We start from the raw sequence: 22,003 nt of genomic DNA, 5'->3' as shown, positions 1-22,003 counted from the left end.
TATGAGTTCATTATATGTTGTTTGGGACAGTGATTCACGCGTCTTGGCTGGTTCACATTTTCCCTTGTGTCACAAATGAAGAGGGGACCATGAGATGGATTCTTTGGGTGGAAAATATTCCCTCAATTGTTAGGTAGATGTCTCTGTGCCATGCAGAGGTCCCAGGAGAGTAGTCTCCAGGGCTGCCCCAGCTCCCTGCACAGCACACACAACCTCTGTGCCTTGCGTCTTGTTCTGTATTACAGGTACTGGCAGGGCAGAAGGAGGTGAGAAGATGCCTGGTGATAGCCATGCATGTTCTGCACCTGCTTTTCAGTGCAAAACAGGATGGGCCAGAGGATGGCCACTGTGGACAGCTTGGACTCATCTGGGGAGGAGATGCAGCCACCAAGGATGGTTCTGGGGGAACAGTGTCTCAGAGCCCATCTCTCCTGAGCATGAAGGAGGGTGACCACAGGGCTGCAGCCCCAGGCTTGGGGACCACACTGTGGTCACACTGCAGCACTCATCTCCATCCCTATCCCAAGAGCATCACTGTGCTTACTGGTTGTTGCTGCCTGAAGATGTGAAGCACTGGGTGAACTCCAGGGAAAACCATTCAGGAATGGGTTGGTGGCTTTCCTAGACCATTTTGGTCAGATATATTCATGAATCTAATATAGGGCCTGGTCAGAAAAATAACAAATCCTGCCCAACCAACACTGAAGTTTGCATTGAAGCTGACTGAAAAGCACCAATGACTTGGTTGGATACTGTTACTATTTTTAGCTTCCTGTGTCATTTCAGGTTTTCCAGTGAAAGGAATAAAAAACACAATGATGTTTAAAGCATATTGTTCTTAGAGAAAATACAGGCCTCAGGAAATGAACACAACAGCCTGTCATTTCTCAGTTTTGATTTATAATTTCTCTTCCAAACCTAGGCAAAGTTCAATCAAATTTTTAATTTTGACCAGAAACCCATTTTTTTTTTTTTGGTGTGGTCAGTTCTAAGCCCTGGGAAATGACTGCACCTCTAACCTGAACAGCCATGACCCAACCAACCTAACAGCCATAACCCAGCACGCAGAGCTTCCCATGCTGGTGTATCTTATACTGGCCAGCATGAAGGTGCCACGAAGAACTACACTCTCCTCTTTTTGCACAGCAACCTGGTCTAGTGAAAGTCCTTGCCCGCAGCAGGGGGTTGGAGCTGGTTGAGCTTTAAGGTCCAAAGCTTCCAACCCAAACTGTTCTGTGATTCTTTGATTCTATGATTAGCCTGTAAGTACAGCTGAGACTCACAAGCTTGCACTGGTGCCAGATAAGCTTCATGTTGATTTCCAGGGAGAAATGCCATGAAGAAGCCTTCCTTGATGTGTCCATGAGGACACAGGGGAATGGCTTTAACCTGATAGAGAGGAGATTGAGATGCGCTCTTAGGCAGTTCTTCCCTGTGAGGGTGCTGAGGCGCTGGCACAGGGTGCTCAGAGAAGCTGTGGCTGCCCCATCCCTGGCAGTGTTCAAGGCCAGGTTGGATGGGGCTTGGAGCAACCTGGTCTAGTGGAAGGTGTCCCTGCCCATGGCAGGGGGTTGGAACTGGGTGAGCTTTAAGGTCCCTTCCAGCCCAAGCCAGTCTGGGATTCTATGAAGATGCACTTGAAGCAGGACTGCTGAAAGCTTGTAAGCTGGCAGGGGAGGACTGATAGCCCAGCCCTGCAACCACAGAGATGCCCTGCTCCAAATGAGTCCCAGAGACCTGGTTACCCCACACTCCATTCTTCCTTCAGGCCTGGGCTAAGGCACTGACAGTCCTGCGGGGAGTCTCTTCTGAGGATAAAGTGCAGTCTTTATTCTGCTGGGATTCCAGGCCAGCATCTTTCCCCAGCACGGGCTTCACTTCAGGAAAATGAGGTGGTTTTTTTTTTTTGTTTGAATGTTGCTGTTTTTAAAGCAAATTCTTAGGGAAAACACTCACTGAGATGGATCAGCTCATTTTCAAAGTTATCCTGAGGCAAAAGACAGAGGGTGTGGGCTGCGATACACACCCACATCTGTACAATAAGGAAGGCAACAGCACAAAGCAAAAACAATTGCATGAAAAGCTTTCCAACAAGAAAGTTTGCAAACCCGCAGAGCCCAGCCTATTTCTTGTGGTCCATGGGTAAGAGTTCCCAGATAATGGGGCCTGACAATGGAACAATGGGGGCCGAAAGACGCGGCTCATGATTAGGAGTTATATAACAGCAGCTGGCATTTATTAATAACACTCTTGTTGTGCTTTATTCTCTTGGTTAGCACTTTTCAGGTTCAGAGGACTTTACAACCCCTGGCTATCCCAGATTTGTTGCTCAGCAGGAGGTGACTGGGAAGAAACACTGGCCCGTAGCTGCAGGAATGCCTTTCATGCCTGCTCCCGTTGTAGACTTTAAAAGGGAGAAGGGGAAATGCTAAGTGATGGGCTTGCACTGGCTATTTGGGACCTCTCCTCTTCCCCACAGTCTTACGGGTGGTATAAGACCACAAAGAAACCTCATTGGGGAACACAAGGTTTTCCTGGTATGAGTTATGGAACCTTAACATTTTCAAAGTGCTCCTTTTTCTGGAGAATGAGCAAAGCTGGGTCTTTCACTGGAATGGAGAAGTACGGTTGGGTTCAATCCCAAATGGGAACCAGCCCTGGAGGAGAAGTCCACAGCCAGCCTGCAGCAATGGCATCTGCCTCTTGGCACGTCTTTGGGAGCAGGAGTGAAACATCTCACTGGAACAAAGACAATCCTGATGGCTGCCTACCACATCCCTGGGACGTGCTGGTTGAAGCAGTAACCATGGCTGCTCTTGGAGAACCCGCTAGGTGCAGGCTGGGCCTGGCCAGAGGCTTTCTCTCCTCAGCACATGAGACCTTGACACAGAGCAATAGTTATTCTGTCCAGCACAGGGGATGAGTGGTCCAGTCTGAACAGGTTGTCTCCTTCTGGTCTGGGTAGGCTATTTATTGCTCCTCTGACTGTTGCTCATGGTATGTGCTGACCGCTCAGCCTGCTCACGAAAAACAGAATTCCCATCCAAGCTCCGGTGCCAAGCAGGCAGCGATGGTTTTCTTCTCAGCAGGCCTGGGAACCTCTTCTCATCCCTGGAGGGCAGATGTCTCCAAAGCAGCTCAGACCTGGGACAGTTGTAGCCCTGGACGAGGCTCTGGACTCAAACACCCGAACAGCTCATCAGACAGCCCTTGGCCTGTCCAAAAGCAGAACTAGCACAGATAGGAACAAAACCTGCCCATGTGCATGCAGGTGAAAGCCAAGGGATCCTCACAGCCCCACAGCTCTACTAACCAGGAGGCATGGGAGAGCTGCAGATTCCCACAGTGAGACTCTTCTGCAATGAGAATGAGGCAGGTTTTGCAGCTACAGCAAGGGATGGGACCTGGTGCTTTTCCACTGGTTCTTGGACTGCACATGCTCCAGTGAGCAGTCCTCAGGCATGGAAATTCACACTTTCAGCAGCTGCTGTTATAGGAAAGGGCTGGGGATGCCAAACAAAGCCAAGGGTAAAGAGCCACTCTAGGGACAGCCCTAGGAGAAGCCCAGGGAGTCCTGGGGAGGTGCCTACTCAGCCTTCACTGCAGTTCTTGGGTTGCTGACTGAAGGTACAGGGCTATGATGCTGAAGTGTGATTCCCAGAGCAAGTCAAGCAGTAGCCAAGCTGATACATCCTGTAAGGACAAAACCACATTTGTTAGTGTGACTTAAATCAATCACATCTCCCTAGACATGCCCACCTGCAGAGGACAGATCCCGAGATAACAGGTAGCAGGACCTTTTTTATTTCACCTGCTGTCTCAGAAGTGCTGGCAGCATCAGGAGCATCTCACATCCATCCCCTATCTGAGAAAAAGCATCACACATCACCAGCTGATGTTCTCTGGTGGAGAGCATATTGCCTTCTGTGTTTCAACTACCAGAAGAACTGTGCAAGGCTCCACACACTGGCAGCCACCTGCCAGCTGGTGGCTTATCATCTCTTCTTAAAGTATTGAGAAAGGGAACGGCAAGGTTGACTACTCGTTGCACATCTCCTCAGCCTTTGGCTGTTTGTGTGCCAAACTGTGTGAGAGTGACAGCAGGATGGCAGCGGCTGAGCATCCTCCATGATGCAGCCAAGGAGATGAGTGCAGCAGAGCTAGTGGCAGGCGTCAGCGGTGACACATGGGGACCACAGTGCGGGATGGGGTTGCTTTCAGTCTTTGACGAACACATTGCTGGTAGGGAAAACAAGGCCATCTCCTGGGGTTCCTCTCTCATCTAGGGTCTGGCTCAGCCTCAGAAAAGAGTCAGTCCTGGGGCTTCTTCCCACCCCTGTGTGCCTTCTTGCCTTCTTGGCTGAGAGAGCCTATGATGGTGCATAGCTGTGCTATGTGACAGGGGTATTAACAGGGGACAGTGCCCCTCAAGCCCCCACCTCACGATATCTGGCCCCAGTGATCTCAGCTACAGGATGGCTGGGATGGCAGCACGGATGGGATCCAGCTGCCTGTTCCTATGGGATGAGGTGAGACTGGCTGGATGAGACGGGCAGCCAGAGGAGATGATGAGAGTCATTTCAGACCTTTTAAACCAAGGATTACTTACACATGCCCTTTGTTGCTGAGATTGAAATCAGGACCCTCCCAGCTTCAACGATGGTGGGCATAAACGATCATATTTCTGTTCATACCTCCAGCCTGAGCTATATCTAGAAATATCTAAGATCACACTACTTCCAGGCAGGAAAATCCTTGTTATGTGCCCTGACATATTGCAGAAAAAAGGTTTAATTACAAAGGATTTTCTTAGGGCAAGAAGGACATCCTGATCCAGGCAAGTTGATGAGGAATAAAACATTCTCCTTGCACTTACTGGGAAAGGATCACACCTACTATCCTGAAAGGACCTTTCGTTTTCTTTTTGCCTTGTGTCACTGTAACCACACCAGCACTGCAGTCTGAATGTATGGAGTCTGGAGGCTCAAGCTGGATCAAAAGGCTTTCATGCTGTCCAAAGGAAACCTCTAGAATGCATTTTTTTTTTTTCCCCTACAACTTGATTTGATGGGTAATTGCACAGGTAGACAAACAATATAGTTTCAAGGTAAGTCTTATCTGAAAAAAAATCCTGCCAATTAGCAAACCCAGTTTCCAGGGCTGTTTCTTTCTGGTGTGGGTTTCACATGCATTTGTCGTGCCTCCCCACCTCCAGATGAGGTGCGTTTAACAGTATGGCTTAACGTCATCTGGCTGCAAAGCTGGTCTCTCTGGAGTCTAGTGACAGTTCTTCAATGACCCATCCCCCATCTTCTTGTATTTCTTGATCTGCTCTGCCTGGTTTGAGGTTTCACCCTGTTAGAGGTTGGGTGGGTTTTTTCTGGACCTGTCATTGCCAGTACAACCCGCACCTTGGAGATCCACTTGAAAAGCTTGTGAAAGGAGAAAGAACTCCATATTCTCTGAAGCTGCCCATGGCATTGGGATTTCCTGGCCTTGCTCCAATGGTTCTCAGGGCACAGCAGAGCCAGCCTCCCACCTTGGGAGCTCAGTGTCACAGCAAGAATCTTAGAATCATAGAATGGTTTGGGTTGGAAGGGACCTTAAAGCTCATCCAGTTCCAACCCCCTGCCACAGGCAGGGACACCTTCCACTAGACCAGGTTGCTCCAAGCCCCTACCAACATGGCCTTGAACACTACCAGGGATTAGGCAGCCACAGCTTCTCTGGGCAACCTGTGCCAGTGCCTCAGCACCCTCACGGTAAAGAACTTCCTTCTGAATTTCCCCTGTTTCAGTTTAAATCCATTACCTCTTGTCCTGTTGCTACAGTTCCTGATGAAGAATCCCTCTCCGACATCCTCACAGGCCCCCTTCAGATACTGGAAGGCTGCTATGAGGTCTCCATGCAGCTTCTCTTCTCCAGCCTAAACAGCCCACATTTTCTCAGCCTGTCTTCATACAGGAGATGCTCCAGCCCCTGATCATCCTCATGGCCTCCTCTGGACTTGCTCCAACAGCTCCATGTCCCTTTGAGGAAAAAGGAAGCAAGAAGAAAGGAAGAAGTCTGCTAGCAATGAGCAGAAACACAAGTCTGCAGGGTTTGTTAGTAGGAATTACTGCCATATATTACCAGTGCACTCCTCCGTGGCCAGGATTAAAGCCTCATGTCCCAGGCTTTAGCAGGCTTGCCCAGAGTGCACCAACACATGCTTTTATTCTCTTGTGTGTATGCACCAACAGAGACATCTCTCACCTGTGTTACAAAGGGGTGGAGGTTTGCAGATGGCCTTTAGCAGACAGATGTGCCATGCAGCGCTTGCCAGCACTTTTGGATGAAAAATGGCATAAAAATATTAAATTCTGGTGAAGAACAGAGGAAAAAACCTGACTGAATTTTCACCATTCCTTTCCTGGCTCCTGGCTCACTACTGAGCTGATCAGATGTTTCTAAATTCAGCCACACTTCAAAAATTTTGACCAAAAAACACAAGGATTGTTTTAGAAAAACGTTTCTCAGTTTTTCCCTTCTGGTTTGGCCATGTGTCCTGCTCAGTGAGACAAGACTCCAGTTGGTTTTTCTGACTAGAACCACACTTTAAAGAGTGCAGCCATTCCCTTAATTTGGGCTGATAAATCTTGCAGGCATAGATGAAGATAAATCACATTTTGAGCCCAGAGTACAAATTCTCAGGGTTTAAACATTTGTGTGGTATTTGTTAAGCAATTTGAAGGCTTATTGAAGTAACTGAGCTGGACAACAGGGCTGGACCTGGACCAAGACAACAACTATGTGCAGACGGCGCGTAGGCAACAGAGATAGAGGGGTTAGATGAATCCCACTTCACTCAGAGCGTTCACGGAGGATACCTTTTTTCTTCTATGCAAGGGTATCTTTGATGGTTCCTCTTACACCACTCCCTTTGGGAGGATGGAGGGCTGCTTTGTCCACCACTATGGGAAGCATTTATATGCAAGGCATGCTGAAGTTCCTCATGTAGAACATATTTACGTCAGCTCAGATGAAAGCTGTAGAGGGTTTTGGACTTCTGGGGTCTGTTTGCTGGCCAGTGGCTGCTACTGCTGCTGCAGAGGGAAAGGAGGCTCATGCAGCTCTGGGGTGGCTTCATGGGACATCCCATGGGAGGTCGATGGTGGCTGGTAGGAAGCTGGAATTAGAATCATAGTATCGTAGAATGGTTTGGGTTGCAAAGGACCTTAAAACTCATCCAGACCAAACACTCCTGCCATGGGCAGTGACACCTTCCACTAGACCAGGTTGCTCCAAGCTGTCCAATCTGGCCAGGGATGGCACAGCCGCAGCTTCTCTGGGCAACCTGTGCCAGCGCCTCAGCACCCTCACAGAGAAGAATGTCTGCCTAATATCCAACCTAAATCTGCCCTGTTTATTTCTGAACCCATTATCCCTTGTCCTGTCCCTACACTCCCTGATGAAGTATCCCTCTCCAGCATCCTTGCAGCCCCTTTAGGCACTGGGAGCTGCTCTAAGGTCTCCCCTTAAGGAGCCTTCTCTTCTCCAGGCTGAACCAGCCCAGCTCTCTCAGCCTGGCTCCAGAGCAGAGCTGCTCCAGCCCTCACAGCATCTCCATGGCCTCCTCTGGACTCCCTCTAACAGCTCCACGTCCCTCTTGTGTTGGGCACACCAGAAGTGTCCACAAACTGTGTGTTTGTGACAGAGCTGCTTGTCCAACAATGTCACCCATCACAGGCTGAGGGAGCCCCTACATCACCACACTGTGCCTCAGCCCGACCTGGGCAAAGGCTCCACTCTGCTCGGCACATCGGGGCCCAGGCCGCTGCTCCCCGGGGCCCTGAGCCCAGCGAAGGCTGCTGGGGCTCTGCCAGGACCCTCCTCCGCGGGTTTCACACTGGTCCCTGTCCACGGTGACACGGGAGAGGCCGGGCACTGCCACAGTCCCTATGGGGCGGGCAGAGGGGAGCGGCAGGGCGGGGGCCCCGGTGGGGTGTCTGAGGGCCCGGTGAGACGGGCGGAGAGGGGCAGAGGCGCTGCGAGGGCCCGGCGAGGTGACACCCCGCGGCAAGCAACGTGCGGCGGACCCCGGCGGGTCCCGCGGGCCGCCAGGTGGCGCCCTTTTCCCGGCTGAACGGCGCCCGCGGCGGAGACGGCCACAGATGGGCCCTGCGCGGCCCGACCGGCACCGGCGCCCAGGAGACGGGAGGCCGCGGGGTCCGGGGATGCCCTGGAGCTGGAGCAGGCCGCGGACAGCAACCCCCGGGCAGGGGCCGCCTTCTTCCCAGTGCCTGTCCCCGGAGCGCCCCGGGGGCGGGGGAAGGCTACCCGGCCCCACTGCGCGCACCCAACACCCCTCCCCGCGAGTCCCAGCCTCTCTGGAGCCCTGAGAGACGAGTGTCAGCGTCCTCCAGTGCTGCAGAGCAGCCCAGCAGCCCCTCAGCACTACCCCGGGCCTCTGCTCGCTGTGGGGTGACCGGTGCCCTGCTGGGAGCACCTCCAGGGCAACGTCTGGCAGGAGGGGCAGAGCGCCGTGTGTCTGGTTCCACAGAGCAGCACAGCAGCGCTGCCCGGGCTGAAGGCACCTCCTTCAGCCGAGGGCTCCGTTGGGTACCACCGCACTACACACACCATCACCGACATCCTTCGTTATTAGTGGCAAAGTCCAGCTTCACTGCTATGCGTTGACCTGCATGCCGCTTTCTCTGCCTCAAAGAGGTGGCCGAGAGGATTGCTGGCTGCAGTCCTGGTGCGAAAGGGGGAGGCAAAAGTAGGCTCTTTCCTAAAATAGAGTGGAACACCAAGTCCAGTTCAGTGCTTAATCTCAGCTCCAGGATGAAATATGGTCCCTTTCCCAATAAAGTAGATAAACTGAGCCAAGGCTGGAGGCCCAGTCCTTTGTTAGTACCATCTCCTGGAGTGTCTTTTGGCAGTAAATGGGATGGAAGCAGACCAGACAATGCCTGAGGACACAGCCAGCCTCAGAGGAGATCTGATGGCTCTTGCACAACCTTCCAAGAAGCCTATGGACTTCAACACCTGTACGTGATCCCTCAGAGTGAATTACCATCTGTGACAAGGAGCTCTTTCTCCAGCATCGTTGTTCTCTTTTCCCACTCCAGATTCAGAGCCTGGTTTCCAAAGACTGTCCTGCCCTGATACCCAGAGGTGCAGCTTTTACTTCCCTCTGCAGCATTCCTGCTGCTCAGCTTTGGCCCCTTCTACCTTCCCAAAGCAGCCAAAGCTGGAACAGAGGAGTTGCAACGCAGCATGCACTGAATATGCTGCTGCTCAGTGGGTGGGATCACCATTCTGGGAGCTCCAGGGTCCTCACTGTGGACCTCCCACAGCTCTGGCAGCACTGGCTCCAAAGCCCTGGCTTTTTGTAGTGGCTTTAAAGACTTCTCTGGGGGAAAAGGTTCAGATCTTAACTAAGGGGGGTGGCCAGTGAGCTTGGCTGGTCGCCTTGTTCTCTGCTCTCCAGCATGGGGAGATAACTTGTTTCGAAGCACCATGTTTGTGATCCTTAGACCACATGGTAACAAGGCTCATAGAATCAGAATCATGGAATCAGCCAGGTTGGAAAAGACCTTTAAGACCATTAAGTCCAACTGTTCCCACAGCACTGCCAAGACCACCACTAAACCATGTCACTAAGGGCCTCATCTACATGACTTGTTACTTCCAGGGACAGTGACTTCACCTGGGCGGCCTGTTCCAATGCCTGCCCACCCTTCCACTGAAAGGGTGGCTGACGTGGCTGACCTAGTCATGCCCTCTGAGAGCAACCATGCCTCACGTCTGGCATTACCCAGTGTAACACCCTTCACTCCTAGTTTCCAGATCCAAGAAGCAGCTTTTCCCATTGTACGCTCCATCGTATCTCTGGGACCATGGGCTTCTGTGAGGGCTTCTCTCCCTTTCCAGGATATCTGTGTGATGCTGGAGATCAGGGTCTCTCTCCTAATATGCCCCAGTGGTGGTCCGTGTGCCCTTGGCGGTCTGTGCCCCATGCCTGGGAGTCTGGCAGGAGGATGAGATTCTTGGGGCAGGGCAATGAACCTCCTCGAGAGGAGCAGCGGGGCCTGAAAACTGGAAGAGGTGGAATTGGCCCTCCCAGATTCACTGCACCTTTGCTTGGGCTTGGACACAGCTGCACTAGCCACATCCCACACATCTGCTGCAGGGCTTGGGTGTCTCCCTAGCAGACTCCTCCAGACTGTTTTGCTGTTTGCAAACTAGCCCTGTGTTTTTGTGAATGGATTCATTCACCAGCCCCTGAAAGGGCCACTATAGCCAATGGTTGTCCTGCGAGCGCTGCCTCCCAGCTCACCGGGATTCACTCTTCATGCGTCTGCCTCTCTGATTGGGCTCCTGGGAGCCACATGATGTGGTCCCTTCTCCTTGACGGGCTGACATTTTTAAGCAGAATACCAGGCAGCTAACACTGAAGAGCAGCCGTGTCTCCTGGATGGTGCTGCTGTTAATGTTAGGGTTTCATTCCCGAGGGGGAAGGGAGTGACAGTGAGTAGAGCCCAAGGTACCCCTGCAACCCCTCATGCACATGCTGGCGAGGAATCAGGGCCCAGCTCTGCCAAGCAGCAACTGGGCATGTGGTTGGCTTTGCTGTGCATGGAGACACAGGCAGCTAAGGAGAACTGCAAAGGAGTGGGGAGAAAGGCAGCCTAAGGTGGGTCTTAGAAAGGAAGAGAAGGAAGGAAGCAGAGCCCCTGCCCTTGCACCCAGCAGCCGTGAAGAGATGGCAAGACAAGAGTCCACCTCTGCCCATGCCACGAGGCACATCTGTGCTCAGCATGGTCAGCACTGGCTGGCACTGGTGCTGGTCACCTAAACACCACTGCATGTTTTTCATTATGGTTTTGAATGGGGATCTGGGAGTGCCTGGAGGAAGCAGGTCCAGCTTGGTTGGAGATCTTGGCCAGCAGCAGTCGACAGGTTGGGCTCGCCAGGGACCTGCTGGTGAACCAAGCAAGATGCAGGGAGTCTGGCTTTCCCTGAGGGCTCCTGGTGGCCATGCTGGGCTGCAAAGGTGAGTGACAGCCAACACTCACACTAAAGGAGGAGTTGAGAACAATTCTGCACATTGAGAGAAATCTCAGCTTAGCCTGGGCTTGAAAGTTTGAGGAGGCAATTACTGAGTCCAGACCGTTCATCTGCCTTTCTAGGAATGATGAGTGATGGGCTTAGATCATCATGTGGTCCTGAGTCAGATATCTCAAGAGCTGGCATTAGACACCTGCGAGCTCTGGACCTGTGAATCCTGGGTCACCCTGGCAGAGCCAGCACGCCAACAGAAACCTCATTCCTGGAGACTGGCCTTAACTAAGGGGACCTGAGCTAAACCGGGCAAGGTGGCATGGGAAACAAGATGAAATATTCTCTGCCAGCAGAGACAAAAAGTTAACCCACTGCTGGTTTCAAAGCCAAAGTGGGACATGAAAGACGAATGGGAAAGTGCTCCATACCAGTGAGTCAAATGTCAGAAGCCATTCTGTGCTTGCATTCCCTCCCAAGACAAGATTGTCTAAATCTAGGGTTTGTGCATGGGAAAGCAATTCATGAGGTGAACGAAGGGCTTTGACATGCGAAAGAGATGAAGACCTCTGTGGACCCAAGAGAGGAGCTCTCTGCTCTGAGCCATGCTTTGTAGGGACTACAAGGAAGAGATCAGACATGATCCAGCCAAGGGAGCTGCCCAAGCACAGTGCGTGGTGTCAGAGCAGGCCAGCTCTGTGGAGAGGAAAGCTTTGCCAGTTGACATGTGACCTCAGAACATGGGGCAGCCATGAGGTAGGTCCCATGGGTCCCATGGAGCCACCTCCACCATATGTGTTCTGCCCTGCTTGAAGGAAGAAGGTGTCAAACTGCTGGTCCTCCCGCTAACCACCTTCTGCTTAAGCCCTGAAACTCAGCACAGAGAAGGGAGACCGCAAAGCACCTGGCTAACTGGGGAGGCCACACTCCCCCTGCAAATCCTGGGTGAATAGAGGAATGGCTGGGTGTCCAGAAGCAGGTGTGCACACTCCTGTCAGTGTGTGGCCACAGCCTGTCTCTTGCCAATGTGATGACAAGTGGGACCCAACCTAGGGGACAACACCTGCCTTTTGGTGCTCTGGGCCCATCTCCCAGGCCAGAACAAGGGAAGAACCCCTATCTTCAGAAGTCAGCACCCACCACATCTCGGGGTTCTGCCGGTTCTGCCCCCTTTCTCCCCCCCAGCTTGTCCCTTAATCATAAGCAGCTTGGGGAGACAATGAAATAACCGCACCAAAGAACCAGGCTGGTTCTCCTTTGTCTTTCTCTCCTTTGAGGCTCAGCAGCCAAGGCCAGCCATCACGCCCCTGGCCTGGCTGTCACACGGCCGACTCATCCCCTCCTGGGGCAGCTGAGCAGGAGGTTCCTCAGCACAAAGTGACCACACACCAGAGCCTGGGGAGCTGCACACACCCCGTGGGGCTACCCTCAGCTCCCCGGCCCCTGCCCACACCAAGTACCTCTGCTCCCGAGTCTCATGCTTTCCTCTCCAAACAAGCTGCCATCTCAAGTGGGACCACTGAGTCTCCCCAGAGACGGAGGCAGCCCCCCTCCTCCCTCCAGCACATGGCACAGAGGCTTTTAGGCTGTTTTTTGCTGGAGTTCACACAATTCTCGCCTTCCCCATTCCCACCCCCCCTTCCCCATGCAACTGAACTCAGCCATTGAGCCCAGCGAATGGTTTATTTCCCAGGTTAGCACAAAGCAGGGGTCTCTGTGTGCCCCTGGAACCAGCAGAACAAAACGCACAGACGTTAGAGAGCCATTTGTAACCAAATCCCAACACACCAGATACTGTTGGGATTATGTCAGAAATATTTTCCCAGAATGCCCTCCCCCCATGCTCCCTCCTACAGATGTTCAGCCCCCACACCACAGATGTTGTTCCTCTTGCAAAATGAGCTTTCCCCTTCCTCTCCCAAATGCCCCTGATGTTTTGCACATTGCCTTCACCGAGCTCTCCTTTTCACCCTGCCCTCCATGACTCCCCCTTCCCCAGTCCCTCGCTGACAAACGCATGGAAAGGCCAACCTGCTCCTCGCACAGAGCTGAGCGGATGTCCTCAGGGCTCTGCAGGGACATGGGCTGAAGAATATCACTGTCCCTCTGGCCTTGTCTCCACCGTGCCCACTAAAAAAGCTCTTTCCCAGTTTCGGCCTCAATCTGTGCATAACCTCCAGGCCTCAATCTGTGCATAACCTGCAGGCCTGCTCCAGGGGGGTTCACTGGACCGCAATACCCTCAGAGGATGATGGAGAGATGCGAGCCAGACCCCTCAGAGTATCCTGGTGCCTTCCCATGGGATATGGACTTGGTGTCACACTGCTCTCCTCTGCTGTGTGCCAGGCCAGAGGGGGACAGGGTCTCCCTGCTGCTCTGCAGACAGCTTGGCGGAGCGTGGCTTCTTGCTGGCAAGGGCCTTCGGCAGCAGTTTGTTCCTCAGGGATGCTGGGCACGTTTTAGACACTCTAGGGAATGGCCAGACCTTCCCTCCACCACCAGCAGCCCACATGAAGCATGCAGGAGGACGGCCTAGCAGCATGTCAGGGCCCCACTCCAAGCCCTATGACAGACAGACAGACAGATGTCCATCGGGAATGGTCTTGCACTGCCAAGGTCCCTGCTCACCAGTGCTGGGCTCTTCCCCAGTGGCTCCATTGCCCACAGCCTGCCAGGATGTCTGTCCCTGTCCCTGGCTCCATGAACTCCAGCAGAATAGTGAGGGTCCCGGTGGCCCTGGCATACCAGGGTGGGAAGCTGAGGGCATGCAGAGCCGTTGTGGGATCTGCAGTTCCTCCTCACCCTAGCTTACGACAGGCCTTGGGCTCCGTGGCAGCAGCAGGGCTGGGCACGGGGCTTGTCAATATCCTCCCCTCCCGTGCTAGCAGTGGCAGCCAAGGAAAAAACATTTGTTCTGACACACATGGGGCTGCCTAGCTGTGTCAGGCGCTTTGATGGCTGGGGTAGTAACCTCGATTGCTTCCTCTGCCAGTGGGAGAAGAGCTGAATCCAAGAGCTACAGAGCATGGAATCTCCCAAGGACTTCAGATGACACCTTCTGGCTGGGACATCGCACTCTTTTTGCATGTTATGAGCCATTCCTCTCCCCATTTTTTTGTTTCTCTCTCCCCATCAGGTTAAACACACAGAGCCCAGAGCATGATCCCAGGCACAGAAGCCAGTGGAGCTCCACCAGACTCAGGAGCGTGTCACGATTCACACGGCCAAAGCCCTTTACTCATCACCTGCTCTGAGCAAGACCTGGGGTCTCGGCAGTTCCTGTGGGGAAGTGGGGTGCACCATGGGGGAGAGGGCTCCTTCAAAGATAGAGTTTATTGCTAAAAATGCCTTTTTTTTTTTTCTGCTCAGTGATAGCTCATATTTACATTGATATGTTTTTAAAGGAATATTCAAGTAAACATTTCCAATAGTTTCTGGCATAATCTCTAGCTTGTTTGTTTTTTTTTTCCTATACACAAACGTTAAAAATAAATAAACTGTACACAGAAAATTTCCTTTAGCATCTCTACATGACTATATGTATTCCCACACAACAAAATGATTCCACTCTTTCATAGATTTGTAATTTAAAATTTCCTGAATTAATTGTTATACACTTTAAAAAACAACCCTAGGGAGCGTGGCAAATTAGTTCAAACATCAGGGACAAGGTCTGAAGAAGACAAAATACAGCACAGAGAAACAACCATCTTGGGGGCTGCTGCTGTTCCTGCTTTGCTTTCTTTACCCCCCCCTTCCCCCCTTTCTCCTTTTGATAAAATCATCTTTATGGGAAATCTTTGCCCTTCCCTTCAGCACAGAAGTGCTCAGGTTCTGTGGGGATGGGTTTAAAATGTGGTCCTATGTCTTTAAAATAATAATAATAACAATAATTATAATAATAATTAAAAAAAACCCCAACAACTGCGATTTCCTCCCTTTCCTTTAAAACCTCTCTATTTACACGGCTGGTAATTTTTTTTTTTTTTTTTTTATTTTCCTTTTGTTAGAAGGCTATATACGTATAAAAATAGACATCTGCTTGTAGTGCTTTACTGTGCCTTTGGCCTGCCCTGCAGTTCCTGGGTTCGCTTTTCCCCTTTCAAATAAAATAACATTAAAATAAGTCCAGAAAAAAACAAAGAAAACCAAACGACCCAGTTCCTCGCCCCAACACCCAGCGCTGGGCAGTGTGAAAACACTCACAGCCTCTTTCCCCAAATCATGCGGGCGATGCCGGGCGGTGGGGCGAGGCCGGGGGGGGTTAGCAGGAGCACTTGCACTCGGAGATGAGCGGGTACTGCACCGGGATCCAAGTGCAGTACTTCTGACTGGACCAGCCCTGGCAATGCCAGCGCAGGAAGGTCTTGGTGACCGACTTGACGGGCTTGCAAAACATGCCCTCTGGCAGCGAGCAGGACTTCTCGGCGAAGCAGTTGCCCTCCTTGATGTAGCGAGGCCAGAACCGGACGCCCAGGTCCTTCCATGTGTAGAGGACGGGGCAGTAGGTGTACGCCCAGAGCCACTGCAGCACCTTCCGCCGCGCCTTCTTGCCCACCCTGAGCCGCGGTCCCTGGGGCGGGCCCAGCTCCAGCCGCCGCAGCTCCGCCGGCAGCGCCGCCCGCGCCCGCCCCGCCGCCGCCTCGGCGCCCGACGCGTTGGCCGGTCCCGGCACGGCCACGGCCATGAAGCCGGGGTCGAAATGGCTGCCCAGCTTCTTCCGCAGAGTCCTCTCGTCCAAGTCATGCTCCTTGGGGTCGTACTCGGGATCCGGGTGCTCCACGATGTCTTTGACGGGCAGGTTGTCGCTGGGCGAGGGTCGCAGTCGCAGGAAGGGCTGCCCGCCCACGGGGCGCAGCAGCCCCAGGCAGGAGCAGAGCAGCAGCGCCCGGATCGCCGTCATGCTCCGGGCGGGCCCCCGCTGGCGTCCCCACGGGCTCGGCTCCTAGCGCTGCCCGGCGGTGCCTGCCAGCTCTGGGGGACTCATAAATAGGCAGAGACAAAAGTCCGGCGAGGCCCGTTACTTTAAATAGCTCTGCCGGGGTTGTGTGACAGACACATCTGAGGCTCGCTCCGCGGCCGCTGGCTCCCCGGGGCTCCCCGCCGGGCCGGCTCCAGCCGCGGCCGAGAGCGCCGGGGGTCCGTGCCTCCCTCGCGGGGCAGGGCAGGGCACGGCGGCGGCCGAGCCTTCCTCCGTCGCCGCTCTCCCTCGCTCCCCCCCCCCCCCCCCCCCCCCCAAATTCACAGCGGACTCGTCTCCATCGCCATGGTGACAGCTGGGCCGAGCCCCACGACAGCTTGTCTAGACGGTGTGACAGGGTTTGGCGTGAGACCGGAGCCCGAGAATAAAACCCTCCTTTATAGCCGGGCGGGCAGGGCGAAGGGCGGGGGGAAGGGTCACGGCGGACCGCTCGGGCGGCCCCTGCGCGGGCACCGTCAGGGCGCGGGGCTCAGGCGGCGGCTGGCAGCGGCGGCAGCGCCCGAGGCCCGGCCGGGCTTCTCCTCATGGCGAGTGGCGGGGGCGGCCAGCTGGCCCCCGGAGCATCCTCGGCGCGACGGAGTGTGTGTATGCAGGAGATGTCCCAGGCACCGGCTCCCGGTGCGGTCCTTGGCGGCGCCCGCCGCTCCGAGCGGCTCCTCGGCGAGGGCGGGCAGGGGCGGGCTCGGCCGCTCAGCAGCCCTGGCGACCCATGCTGCTGCCGCTGCCGGTGCTGCCGCTGCTTCGGGGTCCCGGCCGGCTACGCTGAGCTCAACGGATCCAGCCGCGGCTCCGCGCCGCTCTGCTCGGCTGGGCTCAAAGCCGCTCAGCTCCGCTCGGTTGGGTTGGGTTGGGCACGGCTCAGCTCGGCTCTCCCGCGCCCTCCGCCCGCCCGCCGCGCTCTGCCGCGCGCCGCCCGCTGCCCAAGTTAAATACGCGCCCAGCGCGCGCCCGCCCCGCCCCCGCTGTCACTTTCGCCGCGCGCAGAGTGACAGCCGCGCCCGCAGGGTCCAGCCGCCCTCCCCTCTCCCCCCGGGGCCGGCACCAGCGGTGGGCAGGCGCTGCGCTGGTGGCGGTGGCCCCCGACGCGGGAGGTGCCCCCTCCTCTTGCCTGCCCTCGGCATCCTCTGTCTGCATCGGCCAGGAGGGCTCTGGGCACCGGCACTGACCTGACCGGCAGCTCGTCCCTCTCTCTACCTCTGGTGTCCACCACTGCTGCTGTTCCACAGAAGCCACCTCCAAAGCCCTCTTCCAGCTCCACGCAGAGCTAGAAGGAGGGCATGGCACCGCGTCGCACCAGCACATCCAGATGTCACTGCCGAGTGTATTCCAGCATCGCGGCATGCTCAGCGTGGGAGGCTGCAGCCTTCCAGCAGCACCCCTTTCACTCGAGGCAGTGTTCCTGCATCCCACGGTGCACGTGGTGTGACGTCGCTGGATCTTTTTTTCACCCCCTTCTCCGTGGTGTGGGGCTAAAGCTCTTGGTGGAGAGCTGGACCCTCCACCTTTGAGGCATACGGGGTGGGAGACTGGTGTGTGTCCACATGGCACAAACTACAACCCTTCTCACGTCCTTTACCTCCACATTGCTTGGCACTGAGCTCACACTTGAACCATGTCCAGGAACTGGGCACACTGCTGGCTCCTCCAGGCTGACGGTGTGTAAGAACATTCCTGCCCATGCCAGTCACTCCCTCCCAGGGGCATGAGATAACCATCTACCCACTGAGGCTGAGGCAGGGTGTGGGGAGGGAGCAACACAGACCATGATCAACTTCTCACCACAATGCGCTGGTTAACCACCAGGCAAAGCAATGGGCTGCAATATCAGACCAGCCAAGAGCACCCCACTGAAGTGTGCCACGCACTTGCAGAGCCAGCTTTCATCCAGCAAACTAACAAACAGAGCATGTCCCCCAGCCTTCGGCCTCTTCATCGTCCCAGAAATTCCAAATGTTAGGAAAGAAAACAAACCCCTCCCAAAATGGCGAGGCTAATGATCCAGTCCTGTGTCCGCATAAAGCCAGAGCATTCCCTGGACTTCAGGGAGACAAAACTGCTGCTCAGAGCCAGCCACCCTGCATTCCAGTTATGGTATTAAAGCATGTGGTTTAAATGTATCCAGCCTTTCTTCCTTTGCTGTGTATTCCTGACATGATCCCAGCTTGGGATTTCTGCTGAACTTCTTCAATCATTTGGATCATACTCTGCAACAGAGCCATGAAACGACACTGTTCCCCAGCCCTGTTAACATTAGCTCTCAAAGCAATTTGCAAAGAAAATGGGTATTGTTATTTCTTGATACTGAGTATTATCAGGAAAACACATTCATCACCAACTTCCTGACCCCAGTGTGATGCTTGAAGCAAAGCCGGGCAGTCCTGCACTGGGGTGGGAGACACCGGTGTCTTGAGAGCATTGAAATTCAAACAAGCAGCTCACAGGGCAGATACACCTGGGAGTCAGTAGTGGGCAGTCACACGGAGAGGTGTGCTGCTGCTGGCACTGCTGCCTTCTTAAACCCTGGCAATTAACATCTCACTGTAATTGGAATAACCTCCTGAAGTTCAACAATGCAAAATGCAAGATCCTACACCGGAGTCGGGGCAATGCCAGGCACAGCTACAGGTTGGGCAGAGAAGAGATTCAGAGCAGCCCTGCGGAGAAGGACTTGGGGGCATTGGTCAATGAGAAAATGAACATGAGCCGGCTTCAGTGTGCGCACACAGCTCAGAACACCCCTGTGTGTTGGGCTGCATCCCCAGAGCGTGAGCAACAGGTTGAGGAAGGGTATTCTCCCCCTCTGCTCTCGTGAGACCCCACTTGTGCTGCGTGCAGTTCTGATGTCCTCAATGTAAGAAGAACAGGGAACTGTTGGAGCAAGTCCAGAGGAGGCCATGAGGATGATCAGGGGATTGGAGCATATCCCGAATGAAGACAGGCTGAGAAAGTTGGGGCTGTTGAGCCTGGAGAAGCTGCATGGAGACCTCGTAGCAGCCTTTCAGTATCTGAAGGGGGCCTACAAGGATGTTGGAGAGGAACTCTTCATCAGGACCTGTAGTGATAGGACAAGGGGTAATGGGTTTAAACCGAAATAGAGGAAGTTCAGGTTAGACAGGAGGAAGTTCTTCCCTGTGAGGGTGTTGAGGTGTTGGCACAGGTTGCCCAGAGAAGCTGTGGCTGCCCCATCCCTGGCCAGTTTGGACGGGTTTGGAGCAACCTGGTGTAGTGGAAGGTGTCCCTGTCCATGGCACGGGGATTGGAACTGGATAATCTTAAGGTCGTTTCCAATCCAAACCATCCTATGATTCTATGAATAATAAAATCCAGCATATATACAGCATTTTTCATCCTGGAGGATCCCAAAGCCCTGGAGTAACTCAACTCATTCAGCTGTCTCTTGGACTTTCTAAACATGCTTTGGAATCATCCCATGCCAGTAAAAATGCCTTTGCTCCAGGCACCTCACTTCAACAGGTCTCCATGATAGAGCAGAAGCTCTCGAGGAGGTTTCCCCTTTCGAAGGCAACGAAAATAGTGCTTGTGGCGTCCCCAGAGCAGAAGGGGGAGGCACCAGGTCTGCAGCAGGCTTGGAAGACTCCACGACTCCCTATCAGGCAGCCCGCAGTGGGCTAACTCCATGCTCTTGTGCTGGCTAGTGTGAAGCACTTCTTTTGGTGGTGGTCTCAACTTCTCAGGGTGGGTAGGGAATACAGACAAGCCCCAGGAAGGTATTATAAGGCTTAATTGTGCCCGTGGGATCCACCATGGCAGCCCCTTCCTGTTCTCCTCAGAACCAGAAGCACTGGGGAAAAATCCTACTTATGGCTGTAAGCATGGACTGAGAAGCTGAGTGGTGCGTTCAACTACCTTCCCCCTCTGTGGGCCCATATCACAATCTAGCCCTTCATTAGAGGATTTAAAGTTGGAAAGTTTACATATCACATACAGAAAAACCTTATCAAAATGATTCCATGTAAGAAGAAAGATGTGATGCTAAAGGCATTTTAGCACTAAAGGCTAAAATGGTTGCAAACTGCTTAGTTTTGCTCCTTTCCCTCATCTGGCATCCTTTTGCCATCTAAAGAAGACCCAAAAAGTGTTGTGACAAAAGAAAAAGGGCATTTCTGCTTTACATTTGAAGCTTGGGCAGTGCCTACTCTGTTTTCAATGGGAGGCTCCACAAGCAACGAAATTTGTAGCAGCAAAACATCAGTGGTACTGTCCTAGCAACACAGTTATTCAACTGTCAGGATTTTTTATCTTTTAGCTTGCTTTGGGCAGCACTAATTCAAGTCAAAGCTGGGGTGAAGATGTAGAACAAAATGATCTTTGTTACAAAGTCATTCTTATTCCATCAGCTGTAGGCACAAAAGCTTCAAATCTACACCTTCATCTTTGACCATGGAAAAATATAGAGAGCAGGAAGCCCATGATTGGAAACCTAAAAACGAGAGAGGAGAAGGGAAGAAAAGAGAGAAGAGAGGAGAGGAGAGGAGAGGAGAGGAGAGGAGAGGAGAGGAGAGGAGAGGAGAGGAGAGGAGAGGAGAGGAGAGGAGAGGAGAGGAGAGGAGAGGAGAGGAGAGGAGAGGAGAGATGGGAAGGGAAGAGGAAGAGAAGAAAGAAGAGAAGAGGAGAAGAGAAGAGAAGAGAAGAGAAGAGAAGAGAAGAGAAAAGAGGAAAAGGAGTTTCCAGCCAAACATTTTTTGTCTGAGTTTTTCTCTTGCTTTCTCTTTGGTTAAGTTTTCCAGGCTCTCTTTATGCTTGAGAAATAATGCTGATGGGTTGGCATGGCAAGTATGAGGAACAGCTTGGGTGCTTAGGTCTGACAAGACAGAATCCCTAATTTTCACTTAAAAAAAAAAAAAAAGAAAAAGGGAAAAAAGACTAAATGGTGGCGCACCAGGTTTTCATTAGAGATATGTTTATTTTCCAGTAGAAATACATTACCCTGCTCTCGTCAGTATGTCTAAAGGAATGGTTCCCAAAGTATGCCATGGCAAGTGGTTGGCAGGGCTCCACAGAGCAGCCTCGCACTCCTGCAGCAGCTCAGGGCTTGCTGCTTCCCTGTGGTCTGCTGGGTGCAGAAAGTTCTGAGCCTGTGGGTGGCTGGATGGCCCCAAAGCCTTGTGAAGCGAGGAGATTTGACCTCATACAGGACACACAATCACACAGTGTTCCTTGTTTTCATCAGACCTACTTAATTTCTGTAAGTAGTTCAGTAGTCCCAGTGTTAATGCAGTTAATCACCAGCTCACAGGTTCCAATTCCCATCCCAACAGGACAGGCTCAGGAATGGGATGGGAAGAGAAAAAGGGGTGGTAGGAAAGGTGGCCCCAGCCACCTTTTGCTTTAGGGACTTAACCTCTGCTCCCAGCTCCCTCCTCTACCACCACAGGCCATCAGCCCCAACCAAACCCCCTCAGCTGCCCAGTGCTGCCCCAGTGGGAAGTGCATCTGCAAAGGTCTCCTCTGAGCACCTGATCTGATAGAACCTCCTCATGCTCCTGGGAGCTCAGCACCGCCTCGGCACTCAACTGCACCAAGTTCAGGTGTGCCAAAGAGCTGATGGGAAAAAAAAAACCAGACCTGAAACTCCAGGGAAGGTATTACTTGTGCCTCAGAAATAGATTTTTGCTATACCAAGTAGGATGGTTTAACTATTCTGAGCTTCACAGCATCATGTTTTTGTTCTTATCATGAAGTATTTATCTGTTTTTCAAGCTTCTTATCACTTTCTTTCTCTTGGTATCATGGTGTTGTGGCCCATCTGTCACTGCCTCACCCATTTATGATCCCATCTGATTTCCTGGCATAGGCCTGGCCCCATATCTGCATGTTTTCTGTGTAGCTGCACCTTCCAGTTGCCCATCAGCTGCCTGGATTTCATCCTTCATTGCCTGCACTGTGGCTGCACGCTGGATGCAGCACCTTGGTATTCCACACTCAATTTCACTCCCTTCAGCCCCCCATTTCCCT

General features: G+C 53.2%; 1 protein-coding gene and 1 long non-coding RNA gene across 2 annotated transcripts; both read right to left on the bottom strand.

Moving 5' to 3' along the window:
* Positions 1 to 2,207: 2,207 nt before the first annotated feature.
* On the bottom strand, positions 2,208 to 4,221 carry LOC134160124 (uncharacterized). Its single transcript, XR_009963454.1, has 2 exons — positions 3,812 to 4,221; positions 2,208 to 3,693 (listed from the first exon to the last, which is right to left on the bottom strand). It is a non-coding gene; the product is annotated as an uncharacterized LOC134160124 (long non-coding RNA).
* A 10,140-nt stretch (positions 4,222 to 14,361) lies between these two features.
* Positions 14,362 to 16,259, bottom strand: LOC134160220 (noggin-2-like). The gene has a single exon (XM_062612021.1). It carries the CDS (start codon positions 15,947 to 15,949, stop codon positions 15,311 to 15,313), a length of 639 nt encoding a protein of 212 aa, XP_062468005.1. The 5' UTR covers positions 15,950 to 16,259; the 3' UTR covers positions 14,362 to 15,310.
* Positions 16,260 to 22,003: the final 5,744 nt, after the last annotated feature.

This window comes from Pezoporus occidentalis, unplaced genomic scaffold (genome assembly GCF_034315485.1).
Source record: "Pezoporus occidentalis ecotype Australia unplaced genomic scaffold, CSIRO_AGI_Poc_V1 ctg158, whole genome shotgun sequence".
Taxonomy (NCBI): Eukaryota; Metazoa; Chordata; class Aves; order Psittaciformes; family Psittacidae; genus Pezoporus; species Pezoporus occidentalis.
This window is presented reverse-complemented; position numbering and strand designations above follow the sequence as displayed.